Genomic DNA, 18700 nt, shown 5'->3' with positions numbered 1-18700 from the left:
TCACTTATATTCATGAAAACCAGTTTTGCCCTGAGGCATGTTCATTATCTTGGTGAAGTAGCCGTTTGAAGTAATAAAAATGTATATACATTACTTTATTGTAGAATGAATGTTTATGAATGTTGTCTATATGAGTGTGCAAATAATTTTGGTCAGGTATTTTTACACTTATTATGGAACTGTTTAATCAGGGTAATTAAAAAATTTAACTGATATGTGATTTAAACATTTTAGACAAAATCTACAAATGTTCATCTTTGAAAGTTCACATTCTTTACATATCAAATGCAACAACTAAACTAAGCTGTCATGTTATTAGCAGAGAATGGCAGAAATATCCTGATTTTTTGTCTGCCTTAAGACCTTGACTTGCTGAGAGAAATTTATTTGGAGTTGAATCAATGTGTTTAACAAACACCATACATGATTATTTTTTAAGTGAAAATGAATGAACTGTGTTTTACAGTTTGGTGTTGGTGTTGCGACAATGGAAAACAACATCTGCTATGTCCTGGCAACTTTTTTAACAAACATCAGAAAGATGTCTTTGACATGTGTGGTGTTCCAAAAGCAGCTAAAAAAGAAAACACACTCAGTTATGGGCTGTTTTTGTTGGTTTATTTCTTTGAACAAGTCCACAAAAACCCTGTTCCATTCATAGTTTTGACAGGAAAAACTGGTGTCTGCATTTTATATATATATACACACCCACATATATATCAGCAAGTGAAGAGTCGGTTCTTAAAGTTAATGTGTTGGAAGCAGAAAAAATGGGCAAGCATAAGGATCTGAGCCCCTCTGACAAGGACCAAATTGTGAAGGCTAGACAACTGGGCATTTCCAAAACGGTAGGTCTTGTGGGATGTTTCAGGTGTGCAGTGACAATTACCTATAAAAAGGGTTCTCACTGATGCAATCCATAGAGGTCCCACTATGCAACATACAGAGCTGGGTAAAGGATGAACCGCTAACGTCTTGCTGCCAGAACGCCTTTATGTTTTTAATGTAGTGACTAATCACTGTACATAGAAAGTAACCAAAAAATGTAAGTATCACTACATATAACGCCTAAGTTTAACCGTAACATCTGGTTTCCCTTCCAGACCTGTCCACAAAAGTCTTGAGACAAACACATGCTCACACACACAGATACTAGACATTCAGACTCCCAGCATGCTTTGCACACATTCCTGACCTCCTTCCATCACCCCTGAGCTTGACATTGCCATATCCCCCAACGCACACACACTTTAATGACTCAGAACTCATATAGGACAGGCTCTATTGGGGTCCTGAGTGACTGCATACACAACCTGTCAGTGAACAGTTAACCTCAATAAATCAAGTCTATTCATCATTCACTTGATGTGTGTGTATGTGTACACACTTGTACCAGTTTCGTCTCAAACAGAAACTCCAAAAAACACCTCAGACACTACTCACAGTCACTGATCCTAGCTCAGTTTCTGTTTTCCTTAAACATCTCAAGCAATAGGGAGCTGCTTCAAGATCAGTGTCAAAGATAGACTTTTATCTGGAGGTGACGTGCAGCTATAAATCCACACCCCCAGGATTAAAGACCCGTGGTGTGGAGCGTAATAAAGAGGTCCCTAATCACATGAGCACACACACACATACACACGCGCACACACTCACAGAGAGTGCTAATCCGTACCCCACTGTGCAAGAATGACAATAATAATTTGGCTTGGAGTTCACATGCTTCTAAAAACCGCCGGACAATCTACCAAAATCTATTCTAAGGGATTGAGGAATGCTGCTGATAATCTTGTGAGGTGTAAAATAAATCCATATAAACCCTCTGCATCCACAAATGCCCCACGTTCAAAACAATGCCTACTCAGTGCCAAATGCAAAATTCTAACTCAAGTCTGATAAGATAAGATAAGATAAGATAAGATAAGATAATCCTTTATTAGTCCCGCAGTGGGGAAATTCTCTTAATCACTTCTGATTAACATGGGAATAGCACAATCAGCTTGCTCCATGTCTAATACACATAGCAAGCTATATAAAACAGTATTGAACTGTGTAATTAATCATTTTCAGCATCACTGAGATTGAGTGAGTTTCAGCAATGAACACATCAATGACAGAACAAATTAAACTATTTGACACACAGCACCATAATTATACTGGCAGGAACAAAGCATTAGGAGCTGTATCTGGTTTTAGAGTGGTGGTGTGCTTCTCTGAAGCTCAAACCCCAGCCTCCCATGTGCATAACAAGCAACTTAACCAGTCTGCACAGCTGAAAAAAACAACTATCTTTAACCACTAGTTTGTGGGCTTGAATTAAGCAGATGTCTAAGAGTCGACACTGTGGATCAAGCCTCAATAATGCCACAGCCAAGAGAGTTTAATTGGCCTTGCTCTCTCTGGCTGGCCGGAGAAGGCTTGTGCTGGTGTCATTGTGTGTGAAAAAGGCAGACCTAACTACTTGGAACTGTGACAAAATTGGGAGGGAATTTGAGTAAAAACTAATAGTCTGTAACTCTCATTCCTCTTTTTCCCAAGTGTTTTCCCACTGTTTTTTGCCCTGTCTTTTCAGAATGGCTGGTTTATCTGTCTGTTCCTTAAAATGATAATGAGCCACTCCTTCCCTCAATCCCCCACCCTCCAACTGCTCTCCTCGGCTAGACAAAATGACTTTACTTCACTAGCTAACAATTGTTTACTTTACCTTGAGTTCACATTTTTCTCTCTTGTGACAAAGACAAAATCTCAAACTTCTGCAGTAGTCAATGTCTTGCACAGATCATTTATTAGCTATGGGATTATTATTTGGTCAAAGATATATCTCACCCCCCACACACTCACTCACGTCTTAAATTATTTTAAATGCTGTCCCAGGTGGCTGTGTGTGTGCATGGATTGCAGCAATTATTTCTGACAGGTGGATTCAAGCATCAGTGCCCCCTAAAACACACACACACACTTCACCACCGCTACCAACAACATCTAATTAACAAAATGCTGTCAAGACATAGGCTGTACTATCCTTAAACATTATAACTCATCATGGCTAGCCTGACACATTACATTCAAACAGATGCAGAACCAACAAATCCTAACAAGGCCTATTATGTGTCTCTATTTTAATGCAACAGGCAGGACGTTAATCAACCTTTTATATCAAGAATATACAGTAAAAGGTTAGTCAGTGTCCTCTGGCCTACATGCATATTTTTTGGTCATACTCACTGTGATGGACACCTTGTTGCTGAGTTACTGTCGCTACTGCCCCTTTGGGTGGGTTGCTTTTGCTCTTGTGCTGGCTGGCCTCCTCTTCACCCTTCCTATGCAAGTGTGTTGCTCCGTTGGTGGCCAGGCTATGGCGAGACAGGCTGCCCTCGCTGTCCGTCCGCATCAGCTTGTCATCCTGGGATGACCTGCGACGGGAGGAAGGTGTTTCGCGTCGTGGCGACGGCAGCTTCGAGCCGGGAACAGACGAAGGTGGCCGGGCCAAACGGGATGGTTTCGACATCCTCTACTAGTCTCTCGCACAGAACTACACGAACATTCAGTTTAAAAAAAACAGCGTGGTGTTGTGTGCCTCTTTCTCCTCTCTGAAGTTGCTACTCTCAGTTTTGATGTGAAGTACAACTGAGTCCACTGTCAGCATGTCTTGAGGAGAGGTCTGTCTGCAATATTGCCTTTTTTTTTCTATTGGCAGGTCACTTAAATATCCCAGAGAGTCCACCACCTGCCCGCACACACATACATACACACACAGTAAATTCCAGGCTAGTGGAACTTGCCCCCCCTGTAGTTGCTACTCCCAGTCCAGATGTGAAGTACAAACGAGTCCACTGTCCACATTCCACTGTCTCAGGAGTGCCTGTTTTCAATGCTGGCATTTAACATCAGCAGGTTGATTACTTTGAGATTTCAATGTATGTGTACACACACACACGCAGTATAACCCAGGCTAATGTTGCGTGCTGCCAAAGAAGTTGCTACTCACTTGTCAACTCCGGAAAGGGTGCCATTCAAACAAAGCCAATAGTCCACAGCATTCTTCTTAAATAAGTGTGTTTCCTCCAAAAGTGTGCCTCATAATCCCTAAATAAGAGGCTTCAGTTACTATCAAGGTAGACATACACACTCTTGCACACATCACTCGCACACAAAAGGTAGAAGCAAAGAATTCCTCAGGTGTCTCCAAGGTGCCGGTTCTCCTTCTCCAAACGTGTCTCCAGATCAGGCTCTTTGGAAGTGGTATTGAAGAAAATCTCTCTCTCCTTCTCTTTTCCTCTTTCTCTCACCCCACACAAGTCCAGACGAGTACAGGTAGACGAAAGACTGGGAGGGAGGGAAAAGGGGTTAATCACAGTCTCACAGAACGGAGCCTCTGGCACTTTGGAGTGAGCAAGTGAGACCGTCTGTGTGTCTGTGTGCACGCGTCTCCGATTGAGTGTCAGGAGAACAAATGCAGATAAGCAGGCCGTTCTCCTGTGTCTGCACATTCCAGCACACACACACACACACACACATGCACACACTCTCCTGAATGTGCTCAGTTCCCCTGTCTCTCTCTCTCTCGCTCTTCTCAACTGTTCAATACTCTCTGGTCAGCTGACTCTCTCTGCCTCTATCACTCTCTCTCTCTTCTGCTCCCTCGCAGCGTCTTTCCAGCTCTTCGTCTCTCCGGCTGGGTGGCTGCAGTGGCTGCAGCGGCTGCTCCAAAATAAGCGAGAAAAAAGAGGGCGAGAAACAGAGGTAAAGAAAAAAAGAAAAGCAGTAGAATCCAGCCTCCGTCTGTTTAGGTTCTCCTCAATCTGCCACTATGATACCACATACCATATCAAATATGCACATACACACACACACACACACACACACACACACACACAAATATAAGCTCCCCCCCCTCTTCTGTTTTCCCTCTCTCTCACTGTGTTCTGTCTTTCTCTGTTTTCTCTCGGTCTCTCATTCTCTCTCTCTCTCTCTCCCACTCTTTTTCTGTCTTTCTCTCTCTCACTCTGCTCTTTCTCTCTTTTTTCACTGTCATATGTCTCACTCTCATTTAAATTTGTCTGTCTCTCTGTCTCACTCTGTTTTCTCTCTTTCTCTTACTTACGCTCTCTCTCACCCTCCTTTTAAGATACCTTTATTGCGTACAACAAATGGATACAGTGTTTACAATATAATGCCTATGCATTATAACAACAGGAACAACAGCAAATAAAGATAAAAGCAATACAATTATGGCACTAGCACAATTAAAAAAGATATACTACTTCATTTTTTACAGAATTCTAAATACGTATAAATTCATTCATTGTTTCTTTAGTAATCTAAGGGTATTAAAAAAAGTTGATCCTGCTTTTGTTGGAACTGTCTCTACTGTCCAGGGAAGGCCTTCTACTAGATTCTGGTGCATTGCTGTGAGGATTCGATTGCAGCATGTTAATGAGGTCAGGATGCTGGATGATCATCACCCCACCTCATCCCCAACTCCCCAGCTTATCCCAAAGGATGGAGCAACATCATCCCTGTTTCATCCATGGCTTTATACCTCTCTAACCCACGTCTGGCATTAGGCATAGTGCCAATAGGTTCCTATTTATCTGCTGTCTATTCTATTGGCAATACAATGGGTGCAACTTAATGTAGCTGAACACATTCATTAGAAGGGGTGTCCACAAACTTTTGGACATATATCTTCTACATATAAGTCACTTTGTCTTGCTCTGGCACTCTCTGCCTCCCCCTCCCCTCCCCTCTCCCCCTCACCTTCGTCTCCTTCCATTCTCCTCATCTCTAACTCTCTATCTCTCTCGCCCTCCCTCTCTCAATCGCTCTCAATTCCTTACTTTTAATCTCTCTCTCTTTCCCTCTCCTCAGATCTGCTGTAAGACCATTATCCTAAGACCATTGGTGTGTGCTCTCTCACATGTGCTCCATACATACACACACACACACACACACACACACACACACACACAAACACTGGGGTATTTATGGGTATTACAGAAAGCTATGGCAGTGGAGGCAGAGGGATTACTGTAAACACTGCCTGCATCTGAGCTCGGCAGAAAAAGATGTGTTTATATGTGTTTTAAAAAAGCCAGTACACATAATTTCCGTTTCTGTTACAAAGAATGAATCCTCATTTCACTGAATATCCTCTCAATAAACACCAGACATTTAATGGCTACTGTATGTTATGTGATGTAAGAAACATCTTAGGATTTTTATGATTTCATGTAGTGCTTTAGTTTAATGTAGTGCTATATGTAGTTCTATAAAATGGTTTTATGGTTTATCATGATATTTTATTTTTTTTGTTTGGCATGAGTGGGACTTAACGGGACTGTATAGGTTTGTGGCTTATTCTGTTTTCAATAGTATATAAAAGCATTTTAGTTTTATTTATAAAATAAATGGCTCTGAGCTTGGCCGCACAGAATGACACAATATATGAAGGAATCAGTGTGCATGAAACACAAATGTAAACAATGTTTATTATGCAAAACTGCATCTTAGTAAAAACAGAACAAAAAGATCATATTACGTTATCCTTCAAGCATAAAAGCAGCACTTAAACAGTAGAAAAATGTATTTGAAAATGTTGATGAGTCACAATTCCACTACTAGGTTTAAGTAATCTTCATTAAACTTTTATTAAACCCAACAGAACTACTGGGTTCCCCTAGCAGTGGGCAGTATGGGCAAAATAGGTTTTTATGTCATTGTATTTTGAAAACTGACTTAAAAAAATGACTAATGAATTAGCTTTTTTTTACAATAGAAACTTTTTAGAAAACAGTAAGCCTGTTTTTGTAAGTTAATTTGAACTTTTTTAAGTTAACTTACTACAGTTACACATTTGACTTAAGTGTATAACATATGTTTGTCATGCAAAACTGAAAAACAGAACTAAATAATAAATAGATAAAACTTTAATTACTGTAGTTCTATTCTATTAAGTTTATAAAGGCTGAACTTTTTATACTGTGATCGAAAAAGCCGATTATAAAGCATTCACCCCAGCAAATCTAATTATTGATTAGCTGTAGACATGTCCCAATCCAGTCTAGTGAATCAGAATCGGGGTACATCCTTTTATTAAAGCTTCATACAAGTGACTAGGGAGGTCAGTCATACTAAATCAGTACAGTATGTCACATAATGAATGAACTGCTTCCTAAAATACAAAGTGAATTTTCTTTAGCATTAATTAGCTGCACTTCCTAAATTGCGTAGATGTATTATTTTTTATGTAAACAAATATAAATAGGTTATCACATTGGATCCGGGTGCAAAAATAGTTGGCTTGATGCTTGATGGTTTGTAAGTATCATTTATGTCACATAACCGAAAGATGAAAATACAGATGGAAGAAAGTGCAGCACAGAGCAGTGCACAACCTAGAAGAGTCAAAAAGTGCAAGAGAAACCCCCAGAAGACACACTGCATTCGCAGAAGTCCCTCAGCGGGGTAGCATGGTAAGTAAAATACAGTTAAAACTGCAGTCAAACACTTACTCTGCTTTGATTTAGTAAACAGCATCAGCAGCACAGGCAGATGGGTTAAAATGACTAATGTGCTTTATTAAGAATTTCTTTCTGTATTTTATTTTTCTATGATTTAATTGCTTAAATGAACACATTTAAGAAATTCAGTAATTGACCATTTACTTTTTTCTGCTCAAATCTGTTTATATTATTTAAGACTTTCTGACTTTATACCATTACAGTTTAAGAAACTTAAGTGTTGATTACTGATATATGTCATGATCCTGTCAATGGTTCACTTTCCTGGGAACACTTTTGGTAGGTAATAATCGCTGAATCCTGGGAACACCACTCAAGATTTTGGAAATGCTCTGACCCAGCTAGGGACTCAGATTCTTATGCTTGTCCATTTTTCCTGCTTCCAACACATCAACTTCAAAAATGGACTTTTTACTGCCTAATATGTATCCCACTCCTTGACGGGTGCACATCATTAATGTCATTCAATTAATCTGTCAGTGGCTTTAATGTTATGCATGATCGTGTATGGTAGTCACCTTGGTCATAACTGATTCACTGGAGGCTCTAACCAAGTTCTAGTCAGGTATCAGGACTAGAAAATTAAATAAAAACAGATCAAGTCACTCCAAGCAGAACCAATATTTAAACATCCTAAATCAAATTTACAAGATTTAAAAGCCAGCGAATTCTGTAGCCAGTACTATTCCGTTAAGTAGTAGGAGTAGGTGATGAGCTGTCACACTCACACACAAGGTTGTATTTGCTTTGATACAGACATGTTAACACAGGCTACAGCTACATTCCTTAACATCCCATGAACAATTATGAGTGACATTTTAACTGATTTAACACCACATTCAGGAATATATTAAAGCATCACATCTGTGCATAAATGTATAATTTTACCTATAGAATATATTATTCAGCTTTACCCCACCCCCATTCTTTTTACAGTCTATATTTTACAGTCTATATTCTATTAATGTGTAACTAGTTCCTCCACAGTGTATTCATTGTGAATAATTCTATAAATATCAATAAAATAAATCTGCGTTATCCCAATGAACTGAATCATCTCCTAAAACCTATGTGAGGTCAGAGATTTTCACCCACACAAATCACTGATACACACACAGGCAGAAAGATTTTATTGTGCTGTGTTCTATCAGAGGATTAGCCCAAACCCTGGCCATTCCCTCGAACATGGGTTTAAACTAGTAAAGACTGGTAGGCCATCTGGACAAGCCATAGTTCAATCATTTTTAACTCTGATTACCTCAACATATAAGGCCATCATATATCATATGAGGCCTCTGGGCTTGCTGGAGATGAAAAAAAAGAGTGACACAAACACTACACAGATACACTAGTACACAGACTAGTACCCAAAATATATTGCAAAGAGATTAAAAATATTTCAATCTGATGTTTCACTGTTCATCTGTATGAACGCAGATGCATAAGCTCATGTTTCTGAGTGTGTGTATGTATGTGTGTGTTTTGAGGTAATATAAAAAAAACTAATAATATGTACTGTGTTTGTAGTCCCATTTATAGCTCATACCCCACCCTGCCCCTATCTCTGTTCAAAACTACTGCCTGGGACTGTGGTAGCTCAGTGGTTAGAGTGCTGCGTTATTGATCACAGGGTTGTGGGTTCACTACCCAGGCCTGCTGAGCTGCTGTTGTTGGGCCCTTGAGCTCTAGGCGTTCAGTCACAGGGCTGAAACCAGCTTTTTGAGCTGGGTGTAAGAAGAAAAACATTACGTTGTAGTGTATAAGTATAATGACAAAAAACATCAAAACTTAAAAACTCACAGAAGCCTATAGTTACTCTATCCCGAATTACACAGCAGCAGTTAGAGGGTTTGTTTCAAAGAGTTCCTCAAAGAGAAATGCTCTAAAAGACTATTGCCTAATAACAAAGCGACCCTTAATAAAAGACAGGGTAATATATGTCCATATTTTACAATCAAACATGAGGGCTTCTCGTCCTTCTTGTGGCCTTCGTGTCCCACCGAAAACATGCCAGACTATTATATTTTTTTGTGTATTAATTGATAGTGCCACATAATCTGATTTATTCCAGCTTTATGCAAGCATTGGTATTTCTTGTTCCAGGGCTTCCCTAACAGTCTGGAATTGGAATTTATGCTTTAACTGAAGCCTAAAGGACATGCTTCACACATGAAGCTGAGAGATACAGAACCTTTACTGAAAGTGAAAGAAGCATGCGAACTGATGCAGTAGAGTTGTATTACAGTAGTAATACATTTACACAAATATGACCCAATAAATATACAGCTGGGCAGAAAAAAACTGTAACTTTCATTTTGAAAGCATGACACTGAGGGTAAGTTGGCATGTTTTTGCAGCAAGTCAGACCAGAGACCGGTCTGACCATATTTCACTGGTGTGAAATATGAATGGGAATTATATCCCAAGCTAGCTAGTGAATATTTTAGGGAATGCGATATGCTTTGATTCATAGCAAATGTGCCCCCTTAATGTCACACCCACTCCTACACCCTTGCTCAAGCCTTCTTAAGATTCAAGTGTCCTTCTAAAACATAAAATGCAAACAAATCCTCATCCAAAAAAACATAAGGCACTTTCCCAAGGAAAGAGTCTTTTTAAAAGTAGTAAAATAGTTTTAGTCACCCTGATAAAATAAGTGCAAGCTACACCCAAAGCTGTAAAATGAAATGAAAAGTCTTGTATCTGCCAGAAGAGTCACTTATATGATATATTTTTCATGAACTGTAGAACTACAGAAATATGCTGAATTCATAATGATAAACCATTCTTAGTTTATTAACACAATCAATGTTGCATTCAAATTTACAACAATGTTAATCTGTGGCTGAGAGGAGCACGTTCCTTCAGATTCACATTTACTGATCATAGTTACTGTTTCTGCAGGTTTAAATGTGTGTGTGTGTGTGTGTGTGTGTGTGTGGAGGGAGGAGGGGGGGAGAATGCACAGTCAGCACCCTCCTTTTTATGTCTGTCTCAAGACCCTCGGGTACCGGATTTTTTATCCCATTCTACCTAGCTTCAAACTATTCATGAGTCATGGTAGATTTCCCCACCAGACACACACACACACACACACAAAGCCCTGAAGTGTTTCTTGTTAGTCCTACTGACTCAGGAACAAAGAGATATATGTCTGTTCATGTCTCTTAAGAGAGGCTGTAGGTAGGAAACACTGCTAACTGGAGCAGTCAGACTGAAGGAATCCAGTGATAAACAGACAAATGCTAAGCATTTACTAAGTGTTTTTACCTCAGCTGTTAACATCTGCTACTCACATCATGCCAGAACCTACTCTTTAGCTGGGAAACGAGTTTGTGAACATTTTATCTAAAAAATGAGCAACGAAATGCTGAAGGTTTTATTTCAGTAAATCTGAGTTAAATGTAGAGCAGACCTACATGTTTATCAGCACTTTTCTGTGACTTGTGATGTGATGTTTCAGTGCTCTGTACTCCTCAGAGCCTGCCACTTCTTGGCTGGATTCCCGCACAGTTTGGTGATTTTTCTGTTGGCAGACATCCGATTCAGCTCATAATATAATTATAAAATCTTTTTGTGTCTTAAACCAAGGAAATTTCCTGGACACTGCTCCTCAGCTCCAGCCTTATTTGAACTAAAACATTCTACACTGCCCTAGGGGTTCAAACTCATCTCATGGTTCCTGAAACAAACATAGATTATACAGAACATATATTGGTTATCAAAGATGGTTGTAGACTGTGATAAATATGTTTGTGATTGTGATGTTTATATTTTATTAATATATGAATAAATGCAATATGCAGAATAAACCATTCTTAGTATATTAACTCCATCAATTTCTTTTCAGAACGGTGAGCTAACCATACTCGGGACCACAGCATGCCGGGCCTTGTCCAACATCACTACAGGCCCATTAGCATGCTACTGCAGCATTAGCACACAGACTACGGCCCTCATCCAACATCAGTATCGCAACATAAGCATGCCGGATACCAGGCTCGTCCAACATTGCAACCACGGCCCCATTTTGCTTAATGGAGGACTAGCATTACCTACATGATGCAGACATGTTGCATGTTTCTGTATTAAAAGTTGATGTTTAAAAGCTGTGCTGGACTATGGTCCTGACTGTGTGATTGTGTGATCTCCTTCTATGCAGGGACCACAGCTAGAGCTATTTGAGTTTGACTACCTTAGTCATTTGTGACCTTATTTTGTGACTGTAATAACTGTATTATTTAATTTGTAATGGGAAGTTTGGGGAAGAGGAAAACTTTAGCTTAGAGTTAGGTTAGAGCCTTGTTGTAAACATGATGCAGCAAACGCCACTTACATTTCAAACAATGTCACTTAAAACATTGTTACCAAATAACACAAAATTGTCTAAAAATGTCTGATTTTACTAGTGTTTACTAGTTGTGTGACTGTATTATTTATACTAACGTAAAGATCAGATCAGATCGGCAAGATCGATCAGAATTAGAGACAAAAACAGGACACTTCATTTAACTTATCTGAACATAAATACATGCAGTGGATGCTACGTTTACAAGCATGCAGACAAGCATGTACGCACACGCAACCACGCGCTCGCCTAGCACCTTCTCAGCTCAACACCTCATCTCTTCACAAACACATTCCTTTCTGTCTAGGTGTTAAAATGCACTGTTCAGTGTTCCTGAGTCAGTCTGAGATTTATGGCTTATAGCCTTGGCCTGTTCAGACAAGATCCACAGCTGACCCCATGGTCGGATAACACTCCTAGCGCAGTACACCACCAAAGGGATGTCAAGTATTTGGGGCAGCACTTGACCAATCTTAACCATTCTGCTGTCAATGAGAATCACGCTCAGAAACGAGTCACAGCCTCTTGCTGCAGCACAACTGCCATGACACACCAGTGGACCTAGCATTTCTTAAAGATCAAAGATTGTATGTATACATATACAATATGGCAATATATTTTAACGTTCACCCCATCAGGATGTAAAATGCATTTTAAAAATGTATTTTAACTGCTTCCAGAATGTCTAAACTGCGCTGACATATTGTCTGCGTATAAATACAAAGAATAAGAAAAAAAATCCCCCTTAAATCCACCGTATTTTTTTATTATTAGTTTTTATTACTGTTTAAAAAAAACTGAAATGAAAAAGGTACCCTGCATGGTTAGTACTTGGAAACCTCTTTGGCCAGAACTAAAAAACCTTTTAGTTCTGTGAGAGTTTTGTCTTGCATTCTGCTCTTTTGAGGTCTATCCACAGAGTTTCTATGATATTTATTTCAGGGGACTGTGAGGGACACTGTAAACCTCCAGGTAGTCCACTGTGGATTTTGAAGCATGTTTAGATTTATTTTTTTTATTTTTTACATTTTTTACAGGCAGTGTGATGTTTGTTCGCAGAAATTAAATCCATTTTCCCTCTACCAGCAACACAAGCTCAAAGCATCTTCCAATCAATCCAATCCAATGATCAATCCACCCCTGTGCTTAACAGTTGGAGTAGAGATATGCAGTTCAAATATCTTTACTCACTGCAGCCAAACAGAGCTATTTTAGCTATTTAACTTGAGTGATCCCATGATCCCAATGCTGCTTGGTATCAGCATCAGCAAAAAGAAACAGTGGCTGGCTCCACATGTGTTGAAGGAGATATGTGCTAGTCTTTACTATCCTGGTATTGGGGCCACTGCTAGCAATAGCAGGAGTTCACATGAACAGGGACTGTGTAACTGACTTTCCAAATTGTGTAGATGGGGTAAAATTTGAAATAAATTGAAAAGAAAACAAAAAGTTAACTTCATCAGTCCAAAGGACTGGTTTGTAAAATTATTTATTTGTTTAGATGTTCCTTTTGTAAATAAAAAACAATTATTATTGTAATAATCATTTTGTAACAAGTAATTTTGGAGCATTTCTGTTGGTACATTAAGTATGAAATCTTGTCAAATGCCAAAGATACAAAAGGCAAAAATGTTTTGATGTGTGACATCAATGGGGGAAAAAAAGAAAAAGAATACAATACAACTAAGCATTTTAGAAAACAGTTAGATTTGCATTTGGACTGTGCTTGGGCTGCAGAAGTAAAACATTTCCCTTTTTTCTCAGGAAGATTGTCTCTGGTGCCCCCCTGTGGCCTTTGGTCTGTGGTCATTAGCTCTCTGCAGCGACCCAAGAAAGTGCATATGCACAGACATGCAAAAACAGTGACAGAGATTTTCTTCATTTATCTGGCTTTATGTTGCTGAGCAAAAATAGAACAGAACCATCACTCCAGAAAACACTGTTCCACTGCTTCACATCTTCACACCTGGTATAAGGCATGCCACCAACAGGTTCATCTGATCCAAAGAGTTCTATTCTATTGTCAATACTTCTCTACAGGCCCTCGACAAGCTATGTGTGTAACCACCAGGCAGGAAGAGAGTAAAAAAGAGAGACCAATAAATAAATAATTTAATTCACAAACACATGCACACACACACTCTTTGCTACACTAATCCTGAACTCTCCCTTGTTTTCATTGCATTTTATAGCCTAGGTCCAGCCCTGGGGCCGGATACTAAAAGCTTTACTGAAGTTACTAACAACAACCACCCGGTCTTACGACCCTCTTACCCTAGAACAGCTTTATGACCGTCTAACAACCTTTTCAGTGAGTCATTCTCAAGGTAACTGTGGCAGAACACTAAGCTAGAGCCTAAAGGGAAGGTGTTCTTTGACCATTCTAATGCTGCAGCCATGATAAAGAAGACAATAGTGAAGATTTCGCCCTGTACATATTTAGGCCTGCCACAATAATTATGTTATTGTGAATTATCGTGGTAATTATCGGCATATTATACAATATATGGACATGGCTTCAATCATTTTTGCTGACCTTTTTGAGTGAACAATGGACATCACCAATATATTAGCCAGTCGAGTTGTTCTCTGCTCTCTTTTAGAGGCGAGGCTGGAATCTGTGAACTGACAACGATATATATCATGTAGACAGATGTTCAATGCTATTCAAGATGGTGTAATAGCATTATTATTAATACAGCAGTGGCATAAAATGGTCTTAACTGACAATAATATTTTTTATTGTTTGTTTACGCAAAGCTGAGAAGCTGAGATTAAAAAAAAAAGCCAGAACGGGCCTACTAAAAGAGAGCAAATGAGTACTTTTTTTTCTGGAGGAGTGAACCAAACATAAGTCAGATTGGCTTAAATAACACATTATCTGGTAACAACACAACAGTTTTTGCTATTCTGTTTTTTGTGCAGTGGTGTGTGGTGTTTTTGACAGGTGGGTACTTGCATTGGTTCATCCCACTGGCTTGAGGTATTTACAGCAACACGAATAGCCACATCCTCAGATGCGCCTCATTAAACAGGCAGCATCTCTTCGAAATTTGATCTGTTAGAAGTTCAAATTGGGGCTGATTAAATACAACACGGGTTTTGTAATAGCTGTGCTTTGATCTTGGCTGTGAAATTGAGATTTCGTCTGTGAGACTAATTATGGATTTTTTTTTAGCAGAAAGAATTCTATTCCAACTCTTTTCTGAGACCAGGGTCCATTCCATATTGACAAAGAGTTTCCGCAAATCTGGGATCAAGTTCAGTTTTTTAACAGTTTTTGAATCTCAGCAATTACGAGCAAATCTCATTCCCAATCAGCACTCCTATTCTAAGGGGCTGTTTATGTGTACAGAATGAATGTAGCTAGTTAGCGGTGCATATAGATGAGTCTTTACTTTGAAATTCGATCCTACGGAGCAAAAGCTCACACACAGTATTCAGCAGCTCAGTGGAGTGTGTTATATGACTCTCCCATTCAGATGAGATGAAGTAACTGATTAGAGCCTGATGTAAAACATCATGCATTTAGGGGAGTTCTTTTTTTGCATCATATATTCATGTATTTAGTCGAGAGCAGAACTTAACGTGCAGGTGCGTCAATAGAACAGTTAATGTCATAATTAAAGTAAAAACATTAACTAAGGTAAGGAGGTCAAAAACACTTCTTGGATGACATTTCATGATGGCCATTGCCAGGCAACTGGGTCGGAGCATGGATGGGTCTGAGGATGCTTCTGGTCTGCAGTGGTGAATACTTATTGAAAGTGATCCAAGGAGGGACAAACCACACAATGTTTTGGCTCATTTGTGAACCAAACCTTATGACATTATGCCTAATATGCTGTTGTTTTAATGTTTTCCAAATCAGTTTTAGAAAAGGGTCAGGGTTAGGGTTAGAATTTGTAGGAAAAAGCTTTTACCTTCAAAGTTCCTTGGCCTCTTAAGGTGCCATGTCATACCACAACATTACAACTATACTAATTTAGGTCCTGTACTGAAACTTAAACTATTATATTTTTCCATCTGGGTTATCATACTGTGAAAAGTTAACACTGTAACACCCCTATCCTCATCATCCACTACACCCCACCTCTACATGTTTACAGCAAATATGCAGAGAGGGTGGAGAGCAGTGATAACTGTGATGTGGATGTACTCTTTGAATGTGGTGCCTAGCTCAGAAGGGGTAATGTGGCATTTCTTCAAAGCTTTTTAAGTAATATTATTTTTTCATGTTTCATGTAAAAACATTTTCCCTTACTCACAAAGTGAATTGCTGACATGCTGTGCTGAATATATTACTCAGCTAAAAGAGCAGAACGACATTGATGGCTCTATCTTGAAAGGGCACAGAACCCTTGAATGCATTATAATAATAAGCTAGCACTGTTTACATATTACAGGTGGGTTTATTTTCAGAGAGGATTACTGAGATTTATGACACTACGTTCAGGCTAGTTATGTGATATGTGAAATTATGCTGTTTTTAAAGAAATAATAAAAAAAAACTAACCAAAAACATACATAAGCAAGCTGTCTAGGTTTCCAAAACACAACTCTGTAGCAAGTAGTCCATTTGTTCACCCCTGTTGCATGCTTTCATTAATCTATTGAGGACATCTCTCTTTCATAATCCAAAGCTTAGTGAAAACCTAGGTTATTGTCTGTTACTTAGCAAGGAGAAAACCTCCTTAGGCATCTAAGTTAGTTAGAGTTAGAGAAGACAACACAGAGACAGATGGCAACACAAAATTGACTGAATACTGGGAGCTGTACAGAAAGGCTCAACATGGCAGCGCCTTAGGCTTGAAAAGCTGGTGTGGTGCTCCAATTTTTACTGAAAATTCCCTTCCCGTTTAAATGCCAGCATTAACATGCCCTCATCTGCATTACCACTAAGCAATGATAAGGCACATGACAGAATGTTAAAACTGGCATTTGTAAAGCTGAATATGAAAATGTTTGCAACCAAGACTCTCTTAATATTTGAAAAAAAGCATGGACCACCATGTTTATTTCATGAACCCAACTCTTCAAATAGCAGCACATTACTATATAGATACACAGTTGACATGTTGAGGCCACACAATAATCTACTGAAGCCACAAAGTAACATGTTAAGGCCACAAAATAATATAGTGGGGATACAAAATAATGTGTGTGTTTGCTCAGTAGTGTGTATGTGTGTATCATCACAGTACAGATGGGTTAAAGTGGAAGCTTAAATCCACCTGTGTCTAACACAAATGATGAATGTGGTTGTCTTTGTCTATATAGAATTCAGAAATAAATATAATGAAGTCAGAATTTCTTAAAAAGCTTCTCATATTAATTGTATTGTCACTGTAACCATTACTGACTCGCACATTTTACACACAAATGTGGGATTTAAAATTGAAACATTTTTACAAGAAAATAGTAAAATACATTTTGGAGTTGAAAGTATACAATTTTAACAGAATGGTGAAGTCTTTTGTTGTGCAAATGGGGGGGGGGGGGGGGATTTAAGATACGTACTGCTGCTCTAATATTAAATTTATCCTGCCAATGTAATAATGTTCCACTCACACAGCTCATGTGATGTAATAGGCCACTAAAGTTATGCGTCATTCTGTAGTTGGTGTTATGCCCATATTTGGCAACTTGATTTTCAATGACACAAAATAAACAGATTTTTTTTTTATTGCCTCTGTTATGTCCTGTGGTAAATACATATGTTCAGATTCCTATATGTTTTGTCCTGTGTACATTTGTCTACCACATTTGTCTTGTGGCAGTGTAGTAGTCGAGTGGTTTAGAAGTTAAGAAGCAGTTGTTTACCATGCTAGTACATCAATATGACTTGCTTGACATAGCTGATGTCACCTTTGTCAGACTGATAGACCAGCTAAACCATCAACTCAAATGAAATAATTTGCTGTGCTGGTCAAGAGCTAAGCTGCACAACCAACTTGCTTACCAGTATAAGGTATGTTTTCTCAGCAAAAGCTGGATTTTTTCAGGAGAGAAGTAATGTAGGTTATGATGCCGTTATTAGTTACTAGTTGGACCTGGCTACACTACCCAATGTGACCAGAATATAAAATAGCTGCTATAGCTTACTGACATCTAACTGATGTGCAGCAGCATTTGCTTGCAGGTAACATTATCAGTATAACAACTCTTGAACCAAGTCAAAACTCAGAGGAACCAGTGATGTACAGGAAAAAAATATTCACAAGACAAAATGCAGGGTTCTGAACATAATAATTTACCACAGAATGTGATAGAGGCAATTGTTTGAAAACCCTGGAATCAATCAGAAGATTCCTATATTGAAATAGTTATAGACGTACATAAAGTATATAATAGTAAAATCATTTTTTTGAGAAACATTTGATCTTCTAATGTTAAACCTGCAGGAACCATGAGACATCTGAACTCCACCTCCTCTTCCACCAGAGGGCAATGAAGAATGTTTTGGTTTGTAAAAGAAAACACACCAACAGAAGTTATGGCTAGGCTAGTAACAGTCAAAGTCAAATCTGTTTTACTGCCCTATTACATACTGCAGAAAAAGGAAACAAACCTATGAGCACTAAAAGTATATTGGAAATAAAGTTAATAATACTAAAATTATTATTTTTTGCTTCATGTAGAGAAAACATGTACTAAATACATACTAAAACATGTTTCACCAAAAGTATTTAATTGTCATCATAATGATAATCATAATGTAAAACATAACATTAATGCAAGTATTGTACATTGTAATCTTATGTATGGGCAGTGCAACCTTGATGTGTAAAACTTGCACCTTTCCTATTGTTGATTATTGCTGATTGTA

General features: G+C 38.7%; 1 protein-coding gene across 10 annotated transcripts in view; it reads right to left on the bottom strand.

The window, feature by feature from the left end:
* LOC140556416 (sickle tail protein homolog) overlaps nucleotides 1-18700 on the bottom strand; it is a 161314-nt gene that overhangs the window by 125581 nt on the left and 17033 nt on the right. For 3 of the 10 annotated variants that reach the window (XM_072680319.1, XM_072680320.1, XM_072680318.1), the window contains exon 1: nucleotides 3226-4295. The exons of 1 other annotated variant lie outside the window; for it this stretch is intronic. In XM_072680319.1, the coding sequence (XP_072536420.1) occupies nucleotides 3226-3508 (283 nt within the window). In that variant the 5' untranslated portion in view covers nucleotides 3509-4295. Of the gene's footprint in view, nucleotides 1-3225; nucleotides 4319-18700 lie in introns of those variants that run through there. 6 more of the 10 variants (XM_072680316.1, XM_072680317.1, XM_072680322.1 and 3 more) reach the window with 5 other exon arrangements.

Source organism: Salminus brasiliensis, chromosome 5 (assembly GCF_030463535.1).
Source record: "Salminus brasiliensis chromosome 5, fSalBra1.hap2, whole genome shotgun sequence".
NCBI classification, from domain to species: domain Eukaryota; kingdom Metazoa; phylum Chordata; class Actinopteri; order Characiformes; family Bryconidae; genus Salminus; species Salminus brasiliensis.
This window is presented reverse-complemented; position numbering and strand designations above follow the sequence as displayed.